The sequence below is a fragment of the Lissotriton vulgaris genome, chromosome 8 (assembly GCF_964263255.1).
Source record: "Lissotriton vulgaris chromosome 8, aLisVul1.2, whole genome shotgun sequence".
In the NCBI taxonomy this organism is placed as follows: Eukaryota; Metazoa; Chordata; class Amphibia; order Caudata; family Salamandridae; genus Lissotriton; species Lissotriton vulgaris.
Window position 1 is genome coordinate 1,143,441,632 of NC_141696.1, and position 20,758 is coordinate 1,143,462,389.

The window sequence follows — 20,758 nt, forward strand, 5'->3', positions numbered from 1 at the left end:
TGAAGCGTCGTCTAAGGGACCGGGGACTGAAGTACGCCATGTTGTTTCCAGCTCGATTGCGGATTGAGTTCAGAGAACGTGCCTATTTTTTTGATCAGCCGGACCGTGCTGCTGACTGGTTGGACTCGTTGCCGACAGATGACTCTGAGAGCGGTGGCCCTGGTGGTGCGGAAGGTGGTGCGACGGCCCAGGAGTGATATGGGCCCCCGGAGGTCCGACTTGAGACTACGAACTCTACAGAGTAAATTGACTTTGGGCTCTATGTTTATGCCCGTGGCGGTGCGGGTGCGGGTGATTTCTCCCTTCCTCCTCGGGGGGTTCTTTGTGTAGATCAGATGGGGCGACAGGCACACTGCAGTTTGGGGTGGCTTTTTAGTCAGCAGGGGTGCAGGGTGGGGGGTGTTGTAACGGGTTCTTGGTTGGGGGATGGTTCTTGGGGATTTGGTTGTGTTTCGTTTTGTTTGTTATGTTCCTTTTTTCATGGTATTTCACTGATTGCAAATATTCCGAACTTGGGGTTGTGGGGGAGGGTTGGGGCGGATTGCCTTTGCTGCGATGGGGGGGGGGGTGAGATGCAGGTTCTTTCTTGGAACGTCAACGGGTTGGGTGACAGAATCAAACGTGGCATTGTGTTACAGTTACTGAGGCGACATGCCCCTGATGTTGTGTTCCTTCAGGAGACCCACTTAATCGGTAATGATTGTAAGGCTCTCGACCGTTGAGGCTACCGATTGGTCGCGCATGCTGGTTTCACCTCTGGGTCCCGGGGAGTGGGTATCATGGTGAAGTCCTCCCTAGCCCTTGCTATTGACAATGTTATATTGGACGATCGGGGGCGGTATGCTGCTGTCACCGGGAGGTGGGAGGGTAAACAAATTGTGCTAGTGGTTGTATACATTCCCCCGGGGCTGCAAGCTACCACCTACGCCGACCTCGGCAAGACTCTTCTTGGTCTCCCTGATGGACTGTTAATCATGGGCGGGGACTTCAATTCTGTTATGTCTGGCGAATTTGATCGGCTGCCCTCTAGAGTCCTGCCGCCATCCCAGATGTGGCTCAATGAGATGGCAGATACTTTTGGTCTGGTGGATGTTTGGCGTTCGCTACACACCGTCGCTCCTGCAGTATACCTTCCACTCTGGTGCACATGGCAGCCTCTCTCGTATAGACTATTTCTTTATGCTGGCCTCCACTCTGTCCACTGTCCGTGAGGTTCGACATCTTCCCCGGGGTATCTCGGACCATTCCCCCTTGGTGGTCAGGATTTCGGTGGGTGGTCTGCTCGGCAACAGGATCCCCCCTGTCCCTCCCTGGCACTTCTGAAACCCCCGGCTCCGCTCAGATATGGTGAAGGCAATTGACTGTTACTTTGATGAGAATGTGGGCTCGGTCACCTCCCCTACTGTTCTGTGGGAGGCCTTTAAGACGGTTATCAGGGGTTCCGCATTATCTCTCATTGCTGCTGAGCGTAGGGCTAAAAGGGAGGCTGTTCTGGGCCTTGAGACTGAGATCACTGCGCTTGAAAGTGAGCTGGGTGGGGACGACACGCCTGCACTGTTGCACACTCTGGAATTAAAACAGGCTGACTACAGGGCTTGTGTCACTGATGCTGCTAAGTTAATGCGCGCGAATCAACTGGGCCGGCTGTATGATGTGGGTGACAAAGCTAGCAAACTCCTGGCATGGCTGGATAAGGCTGAACGAGCGAGTCGTGTTGTGCCTGTTATTGTTCGCGAATCTGGTGAGAATGTCTCCGACCCAGGCGAGATTGTTGATTGTTTTGTGGACCACTTCCGGAAGGTTTATACTCCTGTTAGTGATCGTGATGAGGCCGATTCCAGGCTGTTATTGCGTGATATAGCTCTGCCTACTGTATCGGAGGACGATGGCCTTGTTTTGGAGGCCCCTTTCACCGTAGATGAGATTGCCCTTGCCATCCGATCGTTGCGCTCGGGTAAGGCGATGGGCCCGAACGGGTTGCCCATCGAACTTTACAAACTCTGCCCGGACAAGATGGCCACCCATCTGCGCAACATGTTTCTCGATGCGGTTGAGGCTGGTAGCCTCCCACTTGAGCAGCGCCTAGCTACCATAGTGGTCATTTATAAAGATGGCAAGCCTCGTGACCGTTGTACCTCCTACCGCCCCATTTCCCTGCTAAACGCGGAACCCAAAATCCTGGCCAAAGTTCTGGCCAATCGGTTGTTGAAGGTGATTTGCGACCTGATCCATCCGGATCAATCCGGTTTTATTCCGCACAGGAACACGGCCCTTAACCTGCGTAGGCTTTATGGTGTTCTCGCGAGGGCTGCAACTCTCACGGAGCCGGCGGTGGTGGCCTCCCTAGACGCCACTATGGCTTTCGACACCATCGAGTGGCCCTATCTCTGGGCGACCCTCGCTAAGTTTGGCTTTGGTCCTAATTTTATTGCATGGGTCAAGCTCCTTTACGAACGACCACTGGCTCAGGTTGTGGTAAATGGCAGATGCTCTGGCCCCTTCCCATTAGGTCGTGGCACTCGTCAGGGCTGTCCGCTTTCCCCGCTTCTATTTGCGCTCGCGCTTGAACCCCTTGCGGCGTGGCTTCGGTGGGAACCCTCGATTAAGGGGATCCGGTGGTCGCCAGATCTCGAGGATCGCGTCTCATTGTACGCCGATGATATCCTTCTCTATCTCACTTCCCCTCAAAAGTCTCTTAACGTCCTCTTCGACGTTCTTACATCCTTTGGTAAGAACTCTGGATTAGTCATCAATTGGACCAAGTCCTGTGTTTATGTTATAGCCGGGGCTTTGCCACCTCTGCCTCGCAGGTTCCCCATTTTGGTGGTGACGGACGGATTCAAATATTTGGGGATCTATGTCTCTACGGTCTCTTCGGTCCGCTATGAGCGGAACCTGTATGCCCCGCTCCGCCGACTCAAGCAGGATGTAAGAAGGTGGCGTGAATTGCCCCTATCTCCATTGGGCCGAGCGGCGCTCTTCAAAATGATGTCGCTCCCCCGATTTCTTTACGCCCTGCAGAATTTTTTCGACCATGTCCCTGCTCGCTACTTTCGTGAGGTCGAGAGTCTACAGCGACAACTTATTTGGGATGGTCGTGCCCGTATTGCATTGTCCAAGCTTACCCTCTCATGGTACGATGGTGGTATTGCTTTGCCGGATATTAGACGCTATTACTGGGCCTCACACCTGAGCGCTATTAACCATGCGACGTACTCTTCGGAACCTGCCCCCGCCTTTGCTCTGGATAAACTGTTATTGCCCGGTGGCAACTTTAATAGGGCTCTGGACTCAAAGTCACCCGTCCGGCTCCTTACAGGTCCAACGAAGTGTGCGGTGCGGGCCTGGAGGGATGCTACTGTGGCCACGGGCTGGGGTGGTAAGTTGACGCGTATGACGCCACTGTATGACTCGGATCGGTTAGGCAACCTGTGGAAGACGAAAGGGTTTGATAAGTGGGACATGATTGGGATTAGTAAGGTGGAGGATCTATGGGCGCGGGGCGCTGTGAAGTCCTTCGCTGTTTTGAAACTGGAATACCGGCTCGATGACAGGGAGCACTTCCGATATATGCAGGTTCGACATGCCTTGTCCTCCGTCTTTCCCCCTGGCACCGATATTCCGCAGTCATCCCCTTTGGAGGATCGTGTCTTGGACGGCCATGTCCCCGATAGCACGATTTCCTTAATATATAAAAAGCTCGTCAACAACAGGGCTGACCAACTTGAGAAACTTCGTGCTTCTTGGACAGCTGACGGGCTCGAACTCGACGACGAGGACTGGCAGTCCGCTGTATCCTCCCCTAAGGAGGTGGCTATCCCGGCTCGGCTTCGTTTTGTCCAGCTGAAGATCCTCCACCGTGTGTATGTGACCGGAATGCGTCTGGTACGAATGGGTTTAGTTTCGGATGGACGATGCAGGCGTGGGTGCGGTATGGATGGTACCTTCCTTCATGTTTTGTGGGAATGCCCAATGATCGCGGCCTTCTGGTCTAGAGTGCATGATGTTATGGGTCGTGTCACCGGGATCCCCCTCCTTCCCGAAGCACGACGTTGTCTGCTTAATGTGTGGGAGCCTTCGGATTGCAACGCTGCCCAGACGCTCTGGGTCACTCTGGGCAACATGGTCGCGAAGAGAGGTATAGCTCAGCTCTGGGGCTCCCCTAGACCACCATTGCTCAGTGCCTGGAAGGAGAACATGGACTGGTGCATGTTCCGAGAAAAAACTGTGTATGAGGCACGGGGGCGTCCCAAGAAATGGTCCAGGGTCTGGGCTCAGTGGAATTCGTACCGCGGAGATATTTTCTCCCCTCCACTTGATTATGAGGCTCCTCTCCCCTCTTCTCCATGATTGATGTTCCGTTCCCAGTTTTCCGTATTTCCTCTGTTTTTCCCCTTCATGCTCGCCCCCCCTCGCCAGATGTGTTCCTTTATCTCTTTGTTTTATCCCCCCTCCTACGACCCTTGCCAGTATGATACCATGTGTTTGTGTGTTGTTGTTCTTCTCGACAAAATCATAAAATTAAACCTTTTTTATCCTATTTGATATGGTGCTATGTTCCACATGACAGTGTATGCTCAAGAGATTGCTTTAACAGCGTACTGTCTCCTAATTTCCTTTTTATCCATCCTGTTTGTGTCATAGCGGCCGGCCCCGCGGGGTTGTAGGCAGACGCTGTGTACTGTGCTTTTATAAATAAAGGTTTAAAAAAAAAAAAAAAAAACAGGAACATATTTTGATGCATCCCTGGCGTGTTGCCAATCTATCGAAATTGGAATTTTCATGCTACTCGAACCATTCCATACGGCTTCTCAAATTGATTTTGTTTTTTAATATCACAATCCCTGGGCTGTATTACCATATATATAAATATTAATACATTTTTCGACCATTCCTCATTAAACTTAGTATAGACATTGGGGTAAACAGGAGGCCAAGACCCAGGCAGCAGATGGATCGGCTCATTTTGCAGGACTATCAATGGGTGGCTGATACAAAAGATTGGATTGTTGAATTTTTTAAGATCAATGTGAATACGGCAGAAATTGTCTCAGTTTGGGGGGCGTTTAAGGCTGCCCTTTGTGGGCGAATGATCGCACTATCCGCCTCTTTAGTTAAATCGAGGAAAGATAACATTTTTAAACTTCAGCAGGCCGTAGTAGAAGCAACAAAAGTTAGATATGCATAGTCCGCAGGTATAGGGGACGCTAAAGCAAAGCTAGACAGTACCAAATATGAGTTAAAGGAGTTTTTCACTCTGGAAGCGATTGCCAGCTCCAGAACCTATCTACAGCGTGTATATGAGGAGAGTCAGATGGTTGGTAAGCTGCTTGCTGGTAGCACGAAAACCAAACAGGAGGCAGCCACCATCACAGAAATTATAGACCCCAATACTAGATTGTCTTTAACGGGTAAAGAGGAGATAGCTCAAGTCTTTCTAGATCATTACTCCCAGTTATACACAACTAGATGTAAAGCTGGAGCAAGTCAAATCATCAACTATTATGATGGGGTCGAGCTTGCTACTCTTTCAGGGCCTATGGTCGAACAGCTGCTGCTAGACATTTCTGAAGAAGAAATTAAAGGTGCTATAAAGTCTATTTCAGGAGCAAAAGCCTGCGGAAATAGAGTTTTATAAAAAAAATTCTAAAGAGCTGACCCCTTTTTGGGTAAACCTTTTTAACAACCTCACTCAAGGAGGCTGTGTTCCCCAAAGTTTTAAGGAATCCATATAGGTTAGTTGCGTTAAAAAGGGTAAAAATGGCAAAGATATTAACTCGTATAATGAAATTAATGAAATGAAAACGGATTTATAGAGCGCATGGCTACCCGTAGGCGTCCAGCGCTAAAAGTCAGGAATACCAAGAGAAAGTGGAAAATCAAGAAGCCCTCTGAAAAATAAAAGTTTTTAGAGCCCCAAGAAACTTCTGAAGGCTGGGTTCAGTGCGAATCTTGAGGGGGAGGGAGTTCCAGAGTGTCGCGGCGTTGACGGCAAAACGCCGTCCTCCTGTTTGAGTCTTCTTTATTCAGGGAACATTGGTCAGATACAGATGATCCGACCTGAAAGCCCTGTTTGCTTTGTAGGGGCCTACCAAACTTCTCATGATGGGAGGGCCCTTGCCCTGTAGACATTTGTGCATAATGCACAGGGATTTGAACTGAACTCTCTCCCTTATTGGCAGCCAATGTAGCGAGGTAAGGGCGGGTTTGGCTGAGAGCTTGGATGATGATCCGGTTAGCAGTCTAGCTGCTGCATTCTGGACAAATTGTAATCTTTTCATAGTGGCTTCAGGGGCCCCCAGATATAGGGCGTTACTATAGTCCAACCTGGACAGGACTAGGCCCTGAATAAGGAGCTTCCTTAAATGGGGAGGTAATAGGGGAAGAATTTTCCGCGCTGTACGGAGTAACCCAAAGCACACACAAGCAGTTTTCTTTGCCTGAGTTTTAAGCGAGAGATCTTGGTCCAGCCAAAGACCAAGGCTTTTGATTTCACCTTTAGGGGTGGAAATTGTTCCCATGCACGTGGGCCACATGAGACTGGAGATGGGTGTGGACTTATGTCCCAGGATCATTAGCTCCGTTTTATCCCCATTTAGCTTCAGCAGGGAATCATTCACCCAGCCAAAGATCTCTGATAGGCAGGATCTAAGGTTCTCGGAGCAATGTTCAGATTGTTTGAGTGAGACGACCAATTGTGTGTCATCTGCATAGGTGACTAATTTAATCCCAAAAGGGGAAACCACATCTTCCAGTGGGGACATATACACATTAAAAAGTGTCGGGCTCAGGGATGAGCCCTGTGGCACACCACACTGGAGAGGGATAGATTTAGAGCGAATGTTGCCTTCCGAGACCTGAAATGTTCTGTTGTTAATGAAGGATTCCAACCATGCCAAAGCCAAACCCATAACTCCCAAACCACTGAGGTGCCGAATGACGATACGATGATCAACCGTATCAAAGGCCGCGCTATAGGCCCATCAGTCTTCTCAGTGTGGATTTTTAAAATACTAATGAAGATTTGGCCACAACGCTTAACTCCTATTGCCCTATTGCCCTATTGACCAAACTGGGTTCGTAGCGGGATGGTACATGTCCACAAATACTTGATTTTTAATTCAAGCTCTTGACTATGTGACAAACAATAAAATACCTACCCTCCTTGCCATGGTCGATGCCGAAAAAGCATTCGACCTGGTAAATTGGGACGCACTTTTTTTTTGGTTTAGGTAAGTTCGGCATTCTGGCTCAAGTTTTAAATATGTTGAAAAATATCTACCAAGGAGCTCAAGCCAGGGTGATAGTTAATGGAGACTCAATAGGGACCGTGGAAATAAACCGCGGTACTAGACAAGGGTGTCCGATGTCACCTCTTCTTTTCACTTTTTTCATTGAACCGCTTGCTGTAAGAATCCGCGGAACTCCCCTAATTAGAGCTCCATGCGAAGGGATGCCAAAGTTAAAATTATTTGCAGGCGATATAATTATGTACCTTTGCCCGGATAAAAAGATCGTGGAAGAAGCTCTTTTAGAATTTAGCAAATTTGAACAAATAGGAGGCTATAAAGTAAACCAAAATAAAACTGAGATTTTAGTGTTGAACTCGAATTGTGATTGTTTACCCATGATTTTAAGAACTCAGGCCTTGAAAGAAGAGCCAATTAGATACTTGGGTATTAACGTCTCGTGCCACATAGATCAATTATTCAAGCTGAACTATATAGCTGGGCGAATTAAAATTAAAACCCTATTGGACAAATGGTCCCTTCTGCCTCCGACACTGATTGGTTGTGTAGCACTCCTAAAAATGAAAATTCTGCCACTATTAATATTTTTGTTTGTTAATGTACCCTTAAAAATGAATGCTAAATATTTCAAGGAAATCGACTCTATCTTTAGGGAATTTGTTTGGAATAAAAAGGCGTCAAGGGTTAAACTGCCCATACTACAATTAGAGATAAATCAAGGGTGCTTAGCCTTACCAAACATCCGCACATACTATGAGGCTGCATTATTAGATCTTACGGCATGCCTATCGGAACCCAATGACCAGAGGGACACATATTTTGTTTAAAGAATGATTGATGAGGCTGGCACACAAATTCCAGTATTTTTAAAAACATCTAAACTACCGAAAAAGTCCCGCTATAAGGCTGTTCGTGATTATTCCAACCAACTCCAGTTGTTTTTTAAACAGGCGAACTCGTCTGGGTTTGCCTTTTTGAAATTGGATGAATGTAGGGGGTTTGGCCTGCATATTCATTCAAGTCATGTTAGGAGATGGAAGGATATTGGCTTTGAGAATCTGGGCCATTTTTTCATTGGTAATACAGGGGCAGATGTATCAAAATACCTATTTGCGATTCTCAAATAACGATTTTTTGAGAATCGCTATTTGAGAGTAGCAAAATGGTATGTATGTAAAAATTCACCATTTTTTAGCGATTTCTTAAAATCCCTTAATCGCAATTAAGGAATAATTTCCCATTCATTTCTACGGGCCAGGAGGCCCATAGGAAGGAATGGGAAGTTATTCTCAATTTGCGATATGCAATTTGCTAATCGCAAATTGAGAATAATTTCAAGGGTGTCTTAAGGACACCCTGCTGCACCCCTGAAATTTACATGTGTGCGCATATGGTGCACATACATGCCCTAAGGGCATTTTTGAGCGCCACATGGCACATTTACAAATGCCAAAAAGTGCATTTGTAAAAGAATTTGCAAATTACCACAAACTACAAGTTGGTGGTAATTTGCGATTTCTTAAGGGCAAATCGCTAAATTGAAATGCTTGATGCATAGCATTTAAGGAATCGCAATTTGTGATTCTTTAAATCCTTACGCAAAATTAAGTAATCGCAAATTTTGCGATTCCTTAATTATGCTATGCATTTTGCTTCATACATTCCAAATAGCGAATTTGTTGTCGCAAAGTCTGCTTTTTTGCGAATCGTAGCGTTTGCGACTAAAAATTACCTTGATACATCTGCCTCACAGTGATTTCCTGGGAAGGAGTACTAGGTAGAGCAGGGAAACGAATAAAGCCAGGGTTCTTGGAATATATGCATTTCACAAACTTTATTAAAAAATATAATTTCCTGTTAAGCGGGGTTTCAATCGCCCTGGTAAATGCTCTATTTAAAGTAAAATTAAAGGGAGTGGGAAATTGGTATTCCTTAAGTATGAAATACAAGGCACTTCCCTTGGTTGATGAATTCTTGGGAAAAATAACTCGAAGACGAATTGTTCCTTCTCTTATCAGGAATGGCAGGCTATAGCCCAGCTACAAAGCAAGGCCCTGAGAGCAGCTAATTTTAAAAGGATTGCCTTCGTGGCGAAAAAGCTACATTAAATGTCATCCGGAAGTGGAAAAAATGCTTTTGATGTCTCTCCCAAGGTGAGGGAGACTGGCTTCATATATTTTTTACATGCTCGAAGCTTGAAACCTTTTGGAAAAACATTTTTTTATCAATGAGCCAGACAATTAAAAAAAGATCAACGCCGAGACAGAAGTGGCTCCCTTTGGACTCTCTAAAGTTAGGTCAGATTTGACCAAAGCTGAAGAGACATATATATCCATCTGCTTTACAGTAGCACGCTCATTAATTCTCCAAAATTGGAGGTCGGAAGAGATTCCATCTTACCCTAAATGTGTAAATAAAATGGCAAGAATACGGAGATTTGAGGAAGCCTATGCTAAACGAGTTGGTGCAACAAAAAGGTTTGCAGTGGTTTGGAAGTTCTTTGACAATTTGGCTGTATTATAGGAATCTTAGCACTTTAGCACATTTGCACTTTAGAAAATTAAGCACTTTAATGCATTGTACTTTGAACCCCTAATAAGGGAAAAAAGTTTTGTACTGTAATAATGCAAAGATTTTGCACACGACAAAAAAAAAGTTACAGATAATCCAACTGATTTTACTCGTATTCTTGATGATCACTAGGCACTAGCCACTTTAGGGTAGTTTAAGATGTGGAAGGTGTAATTGCTTTCTTTATGCTTATGAATATAGGGTGTACCAGACTCTTTGTTTCACTTTATTTGAGAATATGTATATCTTGGTTTGAAGGGTTCCAGTTCTTAAATGTATATATGATATATGTGCATCAAATATGGATATATAAGTGCTGTTGCTTCCTGATGACCAATGGTATGTTTTTTTTGTTCTCTGCTCTGCTCAGTAAAAATAAAATAAAATGGCAAAACAAGATTTTTGAAAAGACCAAACCTTCCTTTTTAATTCTTATAAGTCACTCCTAAGGTAGGCCTCAGGCAGCCTAGAGGGCAGGGTGAAATGTATTTAAAAAAGTAGGACATGTACTTTTAAGTTCTACATGTCCTGGTAGTGAAAAACTCTTAAATTAACTTTGAACTACTGCAAGGCCTATGTCTCCCATAGAATAACATTAGAGTTACCTTATTACATTTTATAAGTGTAATTTACAAATTAGAGCAGGTGCCCAGTTCATGTTTGGCGTCTCTGGAATTATAATTTGAAATGCTAGTCAGATTTTAAAATTACAATTTTGAAAATGACACTTTTAGAAAGTTGCTGTTTTCTTGCTTTAGCCATGTGATGTATGGAGCCTGTCTGTGGGTCACATGACTGGATGTGGTTGGCAGTTGGGCTCTGATTATTCCTCCTAGACAGCCGCACACAATAGGGAGCTTATGTGTGCTTGAATGGGCCAATTGTGGCAGAATGGGAGGGGGGAGCTGGACCCAGCCCCACTTACACTTGAAAAGTCTATGACTACACAAATGGCTACATACCCGATGTACTTCGTCTGCAGTCAGGGAGGGAAGGCAGGGTACTTGTGCACTTCAAACGTATGCTTCTATGAGATTACCCACTTTAAAGGCACAACTATTTATAAATACTGGACCTCAGACACCAACTCTTCAGTAAAGTTCTCGACTTGGGGATACTCTGAAGGAAGAAGGACTGCTGTGCTGCTGAAAGGACAGCCACTCTGATGGACTGCAACTTGAAGGAACTGCTGCACTGCTGCACTGCTGTGCTGACCTGCTGTCCTCTTGCCGGGGGAGGAAGGACCAGACCTGCAACCTCATATTGAAACCAAGACACCAGAGTGACTCTAACATCTAGTCTGTTGGTTTCCTGATCAGAGCCTCCGGGACATAAAGGAATCCCCAACATCCTGCAACAGCCACTGGACCCAGCTGAAGTGAGTTCCTGACCCACCCCCCAAGTGGAGCCCCTCACGTCCTGGACCCGTGGCGTGGCGCATCAATCTGAAATTAAGTTTATGGGTTCTTCACGAATGGGTCAGTTTGCACCGAGACCTCTCTGCTTGCACCATGATTCAGCACAATGCCCTGTCAGTCTGACTCTTTGCACTGCGGCATCGACCGCCGCAGGGTCCGCCAACACAAAGCTCCAGGAGTGCTCGCCCGCGATGCTGAGCCTGCTCTTTGCGCTATGCCACCATCCTCCCATGATGCTCTGCCTGCTACCCGCGGCCCCCTCCGATGAAAACAGGACTCTTGGCATGGACTTTGAGAAGGAAAATTTCAGTGGACCTAACCTGGTGACAGTATTTGACCTGCACTCCATCATGGTTGTCCTTAAAGTGTGACTTTGACCTGGTCCAGAATGATCAGATATCCTGAGTTGGTGCTTTGTGCTTTTTGGCTCAATTTTTGCTAAACTTTTACGAATTCAGAACTCCGGTTCCACTGATTAAATGTTTGTTGTTTTGATCTTGTTTAATTTATTAAGTTTTACTCTATCTTTCTAACTTGGTGTGGGATTCTTTTTCTGTGGTGTTTTACATTTTTTTGCTGTTTAAAGAGGTGCACAAATATTTACACATTGCCTCGAAGTTAAGCCTGTCTGCTTTGTGCCACACCACCAGAGGGTGGCGCACAGGCTAATTTAGGTTGTTGTTTGACCAGGGCTCTCATCCTAGTCAACCAACAACCCAATTTCTCACACTATATCAGTCACACCAAATATATAAAATGATTGCTTGCCGGGGATTGATAGGATCCAGATTACATTTGCATTAAAGCAGATACTGTGCTGTCTAATGGAAGTGAAGTTGGCATGTGTCAAATAAATTGTATTTTTGGGCCTCATCTTTAAGGATGCTAGTAATGTTGATTACTCCTTCGTTTGAGAAACATCACTTACAATTGACAGACAATATATTTCCACTAACAAGCCCAGACTGCACATCCCTTTGCTAGCCCTTGTTCTTTAAGAAAATATGACCATGGGGGCCAATTCACATGGCTTTTCTGTGAGTAGTGTAGTTGTGTGTTACTCCAGGCGAAATTATCACTTTCTGATATGGGGTTTCCAATATATTTAATTCTGGTAAAAAAAACGTTCAATATAGATTTATTTTTAACTAGGCTCAAATTTGGTAATATGAAAAAGTGGTCTCATAACCTCCCGATCTGTCCGTGTGATGGAAAGACCCCCCAGTCCACGTTGTATTTGATACTTTTTAGTAGGTTTTACAGGGATATCCGGAACTTATTTTTAAAACCACTCTTTTTAACCAATATGCTTTTTCATTATACACAAGCTTTCAACCTTCTATGTAGCCTTGATAACATAAAAACTATTAATTCTGTTACTTATTTTATACAACGTGCAATCAGGAAAAGAAATGCTTTGTCACATCTGAATGCATTAATATATGAACAATCGGACGACTGTTTTTAGCACTGTCTCTACTATACTTTTCAGCTATGTTAATAAGTTATTTAGACACAAATTGCTACCTTGTTTTAAGTAGTCATATGAAATAATGCACTTTAAACTTAATTTTTATGTAAACATACTGCACTTTATGTGATATTACCCCTATTGCCTGTTATACGACAATATTTGCACATTAGGTATTTTATGATGTAGGTCTGTTTTAACATCGTATATTGTAGATGATGTATAGAGTGATAAACAATATGGACGCTTTTTAGGTTTGCATGAAATTGTAAAGTATAAATTCCTTATTGTATTTTTAGTATGCTTTTATGGATGCACTTTTTTTTACACCGAATACAGCTGATTTGACTTGACTGACTATCTGATAAATTTCCAGGAGTAACAAACACTCTTAGTCATGGAAAAAAGGTTTTTGAGCGTTGTGAATTACAGTCATTTATTACCCTTGAAAGCAGATGGGTGACTCGCAAAGGCCTTGAGCTAGTCATACCTAAGAAATGAGTAAGTCACATCTACTCCCAGATAAAAAAACGACATCAATTGGGTCAAAAGAGTTGGAAGTGATATTTTGGAGTGCTTTATGAAATCTTGTCCATTATTACTTTTTTCTTTGGGGCATTTACATTCCACTTTGTTTTTTTTTCTAAGAAGTCCTGAAACAGTAGCAATTAATAGCAATGAACTAGGTCAAGCTGGGATATAAATCCTGAGCAGCCTGTGATTAGATATTGGTATTGGCCATCTGAAAAGTTTTTAAAGCCTTTTGTGCTCTCCAATATATTAAACCCTTTAGCATAAAGGTAAATTAGTCATTTGTGAATCAGTGCAGTAGACGCACTGGCGAAAACCCATGGCCCTTATTATCTGCGGATATCTCGAACCCATCGACTGACTGAGATCCATTTTGGACTCTTAGAAAAATATCCCTCTTATCTGTCTTGACGATGCTAGCTTATATGATTAGGAAAAAAGACAATATAACAACATTTTGTATACTGTGGCACAATATTACTCAACTTGAAACCCTCTGCAAGTGGGGGTGTCTGGCCCTTCATTCACAGTAGCATGAAATTATTTCCTCTAATGGAAATCAAAATCGCTAGCTCTCTGGGTGAGTTGCTCGTTTGAGTTGATATGGTCTGCATCATATGTATCAATGGTATAAGCAATCATGAATTAGTCATACTAAATTACTCTGGTTTACTAACACCTGTGGTAAAATCTTTTTGACAAAAAAATTAATAGAAAGGGCACAAAGGCTCGGATGACAAACACATTTGTAAGCTGGTGTGGAAGGAAGTAGGACAGAATTACACCTCTGTAAAATGAAATTGTACTCTTGGAAAAATTAGTAGGCAGACCGAAAACCATATACACCTTCGAGAAGGCAAATTTGGTACATTAGAGAAATAAAAATATGGTCATGTAGGGACATGGAAGTAGAAAATCAAATGATATGTTATTGTACTTTACTTACATTTATATTGTGCTTGTACCAGGGGGCACTTGCGAACAGGCAGCACGCTACTTGGTGTAAAACCTTTAGATGGAAGAGTGTGTGTCCGTCATCTAGTGTTTATGGGAAGTGTTTTGCTATTATGCATGGGGTCCGGAGTTGTACACTTATGCTTTTATCACAACTCATTGGTGTACATGAATTCCATAAGAAGTAAAAGATAGGGGCAGTTGCGCATGGATGGATGAATGACAAAAGTGAGTGAATGCAGAGTGATCTATATAGAAAGCGCTTTGGTGTTGAGCATGTATGGCAGAAATCAATCATATAGTGGAGCTGGAGCAGCGAATATGTAGCTGAATCTAAGCAAGAGTGTAGGTGAAAAATCTAAGAATGGACATGGGCATGGTCTTGCATCTGGATATCAGTCAACTTAGGAGTGGCCAGTATTATAAAGTATTATAAAGTTTAAATCCTATTGTTCTATGGAACAAAGGATACCTGCCTAGACGTTAAGGGAGCTATCCTTGGGATTGAGAGGTATAATCTTCCATTAACTATAGTATATACTCCGTGGAGTCAACCTAAAAGCGGGAGAAGAGCAGTCGATAGGAATGGACATTATACAGCTATCTACAGCAGTGTTTCCCAAGCTGTGGGTCATGACTCACTGGTAGGTCTTAAGCTAATTTTTGGTGGGTCACGAAAGTCATATACAATAAACAAAAATGCTTTTAAATTCTGCATTCACATTTGTGGTGATTCATGTTTATTCTTTTAACATGGGGATTGGTGTTTACTTTGCTTTCTCAGACTGCAAAGTGAGGGACGTTTTTAAAGCGATTTATGTGACAGTGCAGAATGTTGTTCTTTGCAATACAAAACATATTGTAAATACCTGTAAATGAACTGTATGCAGTTACAAAAGCAAAAATGAAGCACTTTTTGTGAGTCTGAAGTGTTCTGGAAATAGAGATTTTAATAGGATCAAAACAAATCAAGACTCTTACTTGGTGATGTATAAATGAAATATATTAACAGAAACCCATTTTCCTCGTATCATAATTTGAGTGATATATAGTTTTATCAGTAAAACTATATGTCTGTGCAGATTTCATGGCCATTTCAATGGAAAATATGCTATTTGTAAATGACAGTGAGCTACCACAAAATGCTTTGGTATCATTCACGAATCGCCCTGCATCATGTGCATTGAAGGTACGTGGGTCACGTATGTTAGTTGTTGTAAAAAGTGGGTTGTAGTTCTAAAACGTTTGGGAACCATTGATCTACAGTATGTTCTCTAAGGAGCCCACCCAAGAGTGGCAGAGAGCAGTTCCTATGCCAGAAGTCATAAGCCTGAGGAGGCCAACCATGAGTGGCAGGAATCAACACATAGAGTCGGACATTATACAACTAACTACAGTATATGCTGAAGGAAAGTCCACCCAAGTGTGGCGGGGGCAATCCATAAAAATGGGTATTATAGAAACAGCCATGGTTTGCAGTCTGAGGAACCCACCCATTAACGATAGAGAAACAACTCGCTAAAACTGGCAGTGCACACCCATCTCTGGTTTATTGTCTGGGAATCCTCCCAGGCCCTATCTTTGCTGCTACACGGTTGCCTTTCAATGAACATTTAGTTAGGATACTGTATAATGCCCATTCCTATGGGTTTCTCTTCAGCCACATGGAGGTGAAATCCTAAGAGCATATAATCTGGCTAGTTTTATTGCCTATTCTGACTGGTTTGCTCTCTGACGCTCCTGAGAGGACTCCCAGACCATAATCCAGCATATGCTCTGAAGAATCCTCCCAGGAGCATCAGAGAAGCAGTCCCTATGCCACCAGCTATAGAATATGTTCAGAGTTGTCTACCAAGGTGGGACAAAGGAACAGCCCAGACAAATGGGCTCTGAGGAATCTACCCATGATCGGCAAGGAGCAATATATAGGAATGGGCACTATGCAGCCAGTCACAGCATATGCCCTGAGAATTCCACCCAGGAGCAGCGAAGAAGCAGCCGTAATGCCACCAGCTCGACTATGTGCCTGAGGAGCACACCCAGGAGCGGTGGAGTGCCATCATTAGGAATGCTCGCCAACTCGAGACACTGAAGGATTGCGTTTGTGAGGCTGTGCTCTGTGCGATTTATACCACGAGTTTAGCCTGCCAATCAGAAATTCTGGTGAAACAGCAACGCTGATCGATTAATAACGCCACTGCGGATCCAGTGGATGAACATAAACCCGAAACTGAAGACAAGTCGCGTCAGCGCTCAGTCTTTTAAAGGGGCTTTCTTTATGAAAAACTCTAGTCCTGATGATGGTCTCATAGATGTGACCAAGGAAGACCGAAACGTCGACCAATACATCATCTCCACAACATTTTTGCATTGAAAGAAACCTTTTTTACATTTATGAATTGGTTCTTCCTTTATTATTAATGGAGCTGATGACATGTTGTGAATTGATTTGTTAATATTTATGTACAGCTATTCGTGACTTTTTACTATATGATTGAATCTTGTATAACCCCGTGATTCAGATCTTTTGATTTCTGTCAAATACAATCATTTTTTCAGATATAATTAGCTTGCTGTATGCTTCTTATCATTCATTCCTCCTCGCATGATGACTCATTGAATGCATGTTTTGTACAACTTTTGAATGTTTCAGCTATCCTATGGATGCTTATGGGTCTAAATAATTGATGGACCCTATATTCAACTTTTGTTAAATTAAGTATACTCAGTCAACAAATAAAATCCCTTGTAGCTTCTCTTTACCTTAACCATCATTAGAAATGGACATTATATAACCATCCACATTATTTGCATGGAATAGTCCACCTAGGAGGAGCAGTGGTGAAATCAATAAGAACAAAGCAATGAGAAGGCACTGGGGTAAATAGATATATTATCAAATAGACCTAGGGGCAAACACAGAAATCAGTTAATTGTACAAATGGCTAGTTTTAGTTGTGCCGCATATTTGATTCCTTCATTGAGTCTTGAATGCAAAATCACAGATAATTCGGGTCCTCCATGCAACACCAATGTATTAAGTCCATATTTAAAAGAAATTACTGATGCTCAATGGCTCTCCACAATCACATGATCTGAAAACCAAAGCCATATGAAATTATACGGGTTTAGTGCGCTAATGTTATAGTCCATATGACCAACAACATTAAGATGTTATTCACCCTTTTCACTCGTAATTTTGCAGTGTACTATTTAATTAATGCTAAAGGGCGTTGAACGCACATGATAGAATGATAGAATTTTATGCTGAATTTCACAAGGCAGCTGGCATACAGAGTACAAATTAGAAGTATCATACACATACATTTCAATTACTTACTTGCTTAGAATGTTTTCTGCATCCTTGGGGATTATGCTGTAATACTGCCATAAGTTGTTCCTGGAGAAAGACAGGGCAGCCAAGTCCACCAGTCTCTGAGGTTTTATCCAGCTATTCTCATTCCACAACAAGGGATGCATCATATTATTGCTTACTCTGAGCTGCTTCAAATGAAGCTTCAAAGCCCCACACGGAAGAGCAGGCAGTTGATTACCTTCTACATTTAGAAATGTCAGTAAGCTGTAAATTAGAAAATAAATATACATTTCTAGCTGCTTCTTATATATTTCCCATTGTACAACTATTGTACTTCATAAAGGTTTTTCTATACTATCTGTATATATGAAGTTAATTCGAAAGGACAGTTACATTTGCTAGGAAAAATACCCTGTGAAGCTGCAATTCTGAACCTCTAAAGAAAGCAGCATGGGAGTGTCATCAAGTAGTACCTTTGTTCCCCACTCCCAACCTCTGTACAGAGGATATAATCTACAACTGTTAACGTCTATTTTATTCTATTTTGTCAAAGCCAGTCAAATGATAACATCAGACAATGATGTAATACGTGAGGCAAGGAGAGGTTGGACGAAAGCGAAGGAAACCTGTAGCTGTATCCCTCAAGGATTCAATGGGGCATATACCAACACTTAGCTTAGAGGTGTATCACCTGAATCAACTACAGAAACAGTTCCCCATAAGTGGTAAAATGTGTCTTGAGGTTTCAGGCACAGAATATTTAGGAAGTTGATAGGAATACGTTGATATAAAGTCAAATTGATCTACATGTGTAATTTTGAATACTAGCAATTTTCAAGCTTAATTTACTGAAGATATCCGGGAGTTTTTACAAAAATCAGTCAACTTAAAGAGGGCCTTAGTCAATTCTCCCAGAACCAAATTTTGTGCTCATCGAGAGTTTTCTTTTAATGTTTATAAAAAATTAGCAATAATATTGACATGGTGTCCAATTGGCAATGATTGTATGCCACGTGTGTAATGCACTAGTGTAAAGGAAATGGAATCCCACAACTACAACAGAAATGATGACTCATAGAATCAGAATTGCTATGCGGAAATCTATTTAACCATGTGGAAAGGATATCTTTTTAGGCAGCCTTGCCACACGAGTAAGTAATGAGAAAAGAGGCATATATGCATGTTTAGGATGGGCATTGTAGGAAATAGGGTTACTAGTTGGGGGTGGGGGTGAAAGCCTACTCAAGCAGCAACCACAATTCTTGCCAGGGTGAAGTCACAAGCCACCCCAAATTACCTTACTTAACCCTCAGGAAGTTTGGCACACAAGCAATCAAGCCTAATTTAAAGGCAATGAGTAAAGTGTTTATGAAGCACAGTAGGAACAGCCCTACTTGCAGCAGAGCAACACAGCAGTCCTTCTGAGTCTTCCATAGCCAGGGTGCACTGAAGAGTTGGACCTGAGGGTCCAATATTTACACTTGGTGCCAGCTTTGAAGTAGGAGAAAGTTTTTGATTTTTCCACCCCCCAGAGATGTTTTGAAATTTCCTGATTCCCTGCTCTGGCCCCAGGTTGTCTGGGGGCACAAAAGACAAGAGTAAACACTTTGTGAGAGGGCTGGGCAAAGTCTTTGTCATGTGTAAGTGTGGTAGGTGACAGCTCCTCCCCCTCATCAAGTCAGAGATAGCCCATCCTGCTAACACCTTGCCCCCCTTTGACTCACTGCCTGGAAGCAATATATAAAGACCACCAGCCAGCTACACCTATTTATGTGACCCGGGATACATGCTGCAGGTACCAAATGGTTGGGACAAGAAAATGTCAACTTTCTAAAAGTGGAATTTTTAGAATTGTGGCTTAAAATCCGGCCTTACCATTAAAGAGGGTTTTAAATTACAACTCTTTAGACATCAAACTCGATATTCCTACCTGCCCCTAATTGAAAGTTATCTTAAATGTAATACGGTAACCCAAAGTTATGCTATGCGAGAGGTAGGCCTTGCAGTAGTAAAAAATTAATTTAAGAGTTTTTCACTAACAGGACATATACAAGTTAAAAGTACATGCTCAACTTTATAAATACACAGCACCCTGCCCTATGGGCTCTTTAGGGGCTTTCTTAGAGGTGACATATATGTATTAAACATGAAGGTTTAAGCCTGGCAAGAGGTGTATCTTGCCAGGTCCAAATGGCAGATTAGAAAATTTACAGGCTGTAATGGAAACCCCAAGACATGTCTAAGAGGCTGCTTAAGTGTGTGACACATGAGTGGTAAAGGCCCATTAGTAGTATTCAATTTACAGGCCCTGGGTACATGAAGAAGAATTCTATTAGAGACGTATAAGTAAATTAAATGATCCAATAGGGTGTAAGCCTATGTTACCATGTTTTAGGGACTGAGCACATGCTCTTTAGCACTAGGTAACAGTAGTAAAGCGCAGTCCTAAGGCCAACAAAAACAAGATCATCAAAAATGGGGGAGTAAGGCAAAAAGCTTCGGCAACAACCACATGAAGGCTGACAGGTATAACATGCATGCAAATCACGGTGCACACCAATAAAGTTGTACCTTTCTCAGTATTTATTAAAACACGGCATAAAAAAGTACCTGTGTTACCAGGGTGCAAAAGAGAATTTAAAAAAACAATCTTTTCATGTGATTCTATGAGAAGGCTTTTCTCCACAGGACAAAATGTGATCCCTTTGGAGAAAGAGGTTACAAAATGTGCAAAATGCACATTATTACCGTCCCAAACCAGTGGATTGTTTGTTAGTATTCAGCACTCCTAGTGTAGAATAGAAAGCATACACTTGGAGTTCTATGAAACTCATTTATTTTGAGGATAACCCTGTAGGATTAAGTCACTTCTGAAAAATGAGTAAATTGGGGCAAATATAGATGTAGGTGTAAGTATTTGCAACTAGACTTCCTTTTTTTCTGAATGAGGCCCTTGGCCAATAGTGCAGTCACACACAGTGAAAACGAGTTGAAATGTATTGCATTTTCAGTGAAATGTGCACTTCATTAAGTCTGCTCAGGTACTCCAGGCCTATTTCTGATATTAAAGGTGGACAAAGTAGAGAATTAAAGAGCTTATATTTAGGACCTTCAAAATGTGTGTATATGCTTGTATTCATTTAATCTAACCTACCTACAGAAAACAGTTCAGGGTGCACAACACTAATGGAGGCTGCATGAGGTGATGAGAAGCATGCTATTAACTTCATCTAGGGCTAATAACAAT

The 20,758-nt window shown here is 42.9% G+C and overlaps 1 protein-coding gene across 2 annotated transcripts in view; it reads right to left on the reverse strand.

Annotated features, from left to right (window-relative positions):
- Positions 1 to 20,758, reverse strand: part of LRRC63 (leucine rich repeat containing 63) — a 467,503-nt gene that overhangs the window by 39,174 nt on the left and 407,571 nt on the right. The window contains exon 11 of one of the 2 annotated variants that reach the window (XM_086935001.1): positions 17,536 to 17,775. The exons of the other annotated variant lie outside the window; for it this stretch is intronic. Within the exon in view, the coding sequence (XP_086791127.1) occupies positions 17,536 to 17,775 (240 nt within the window). The remainder of the gene's footprint in view (positions 1 to 17,535; positions 17,776 to 20,758) is intronic. 2 annotated transcript variants of the gene reach the window in all.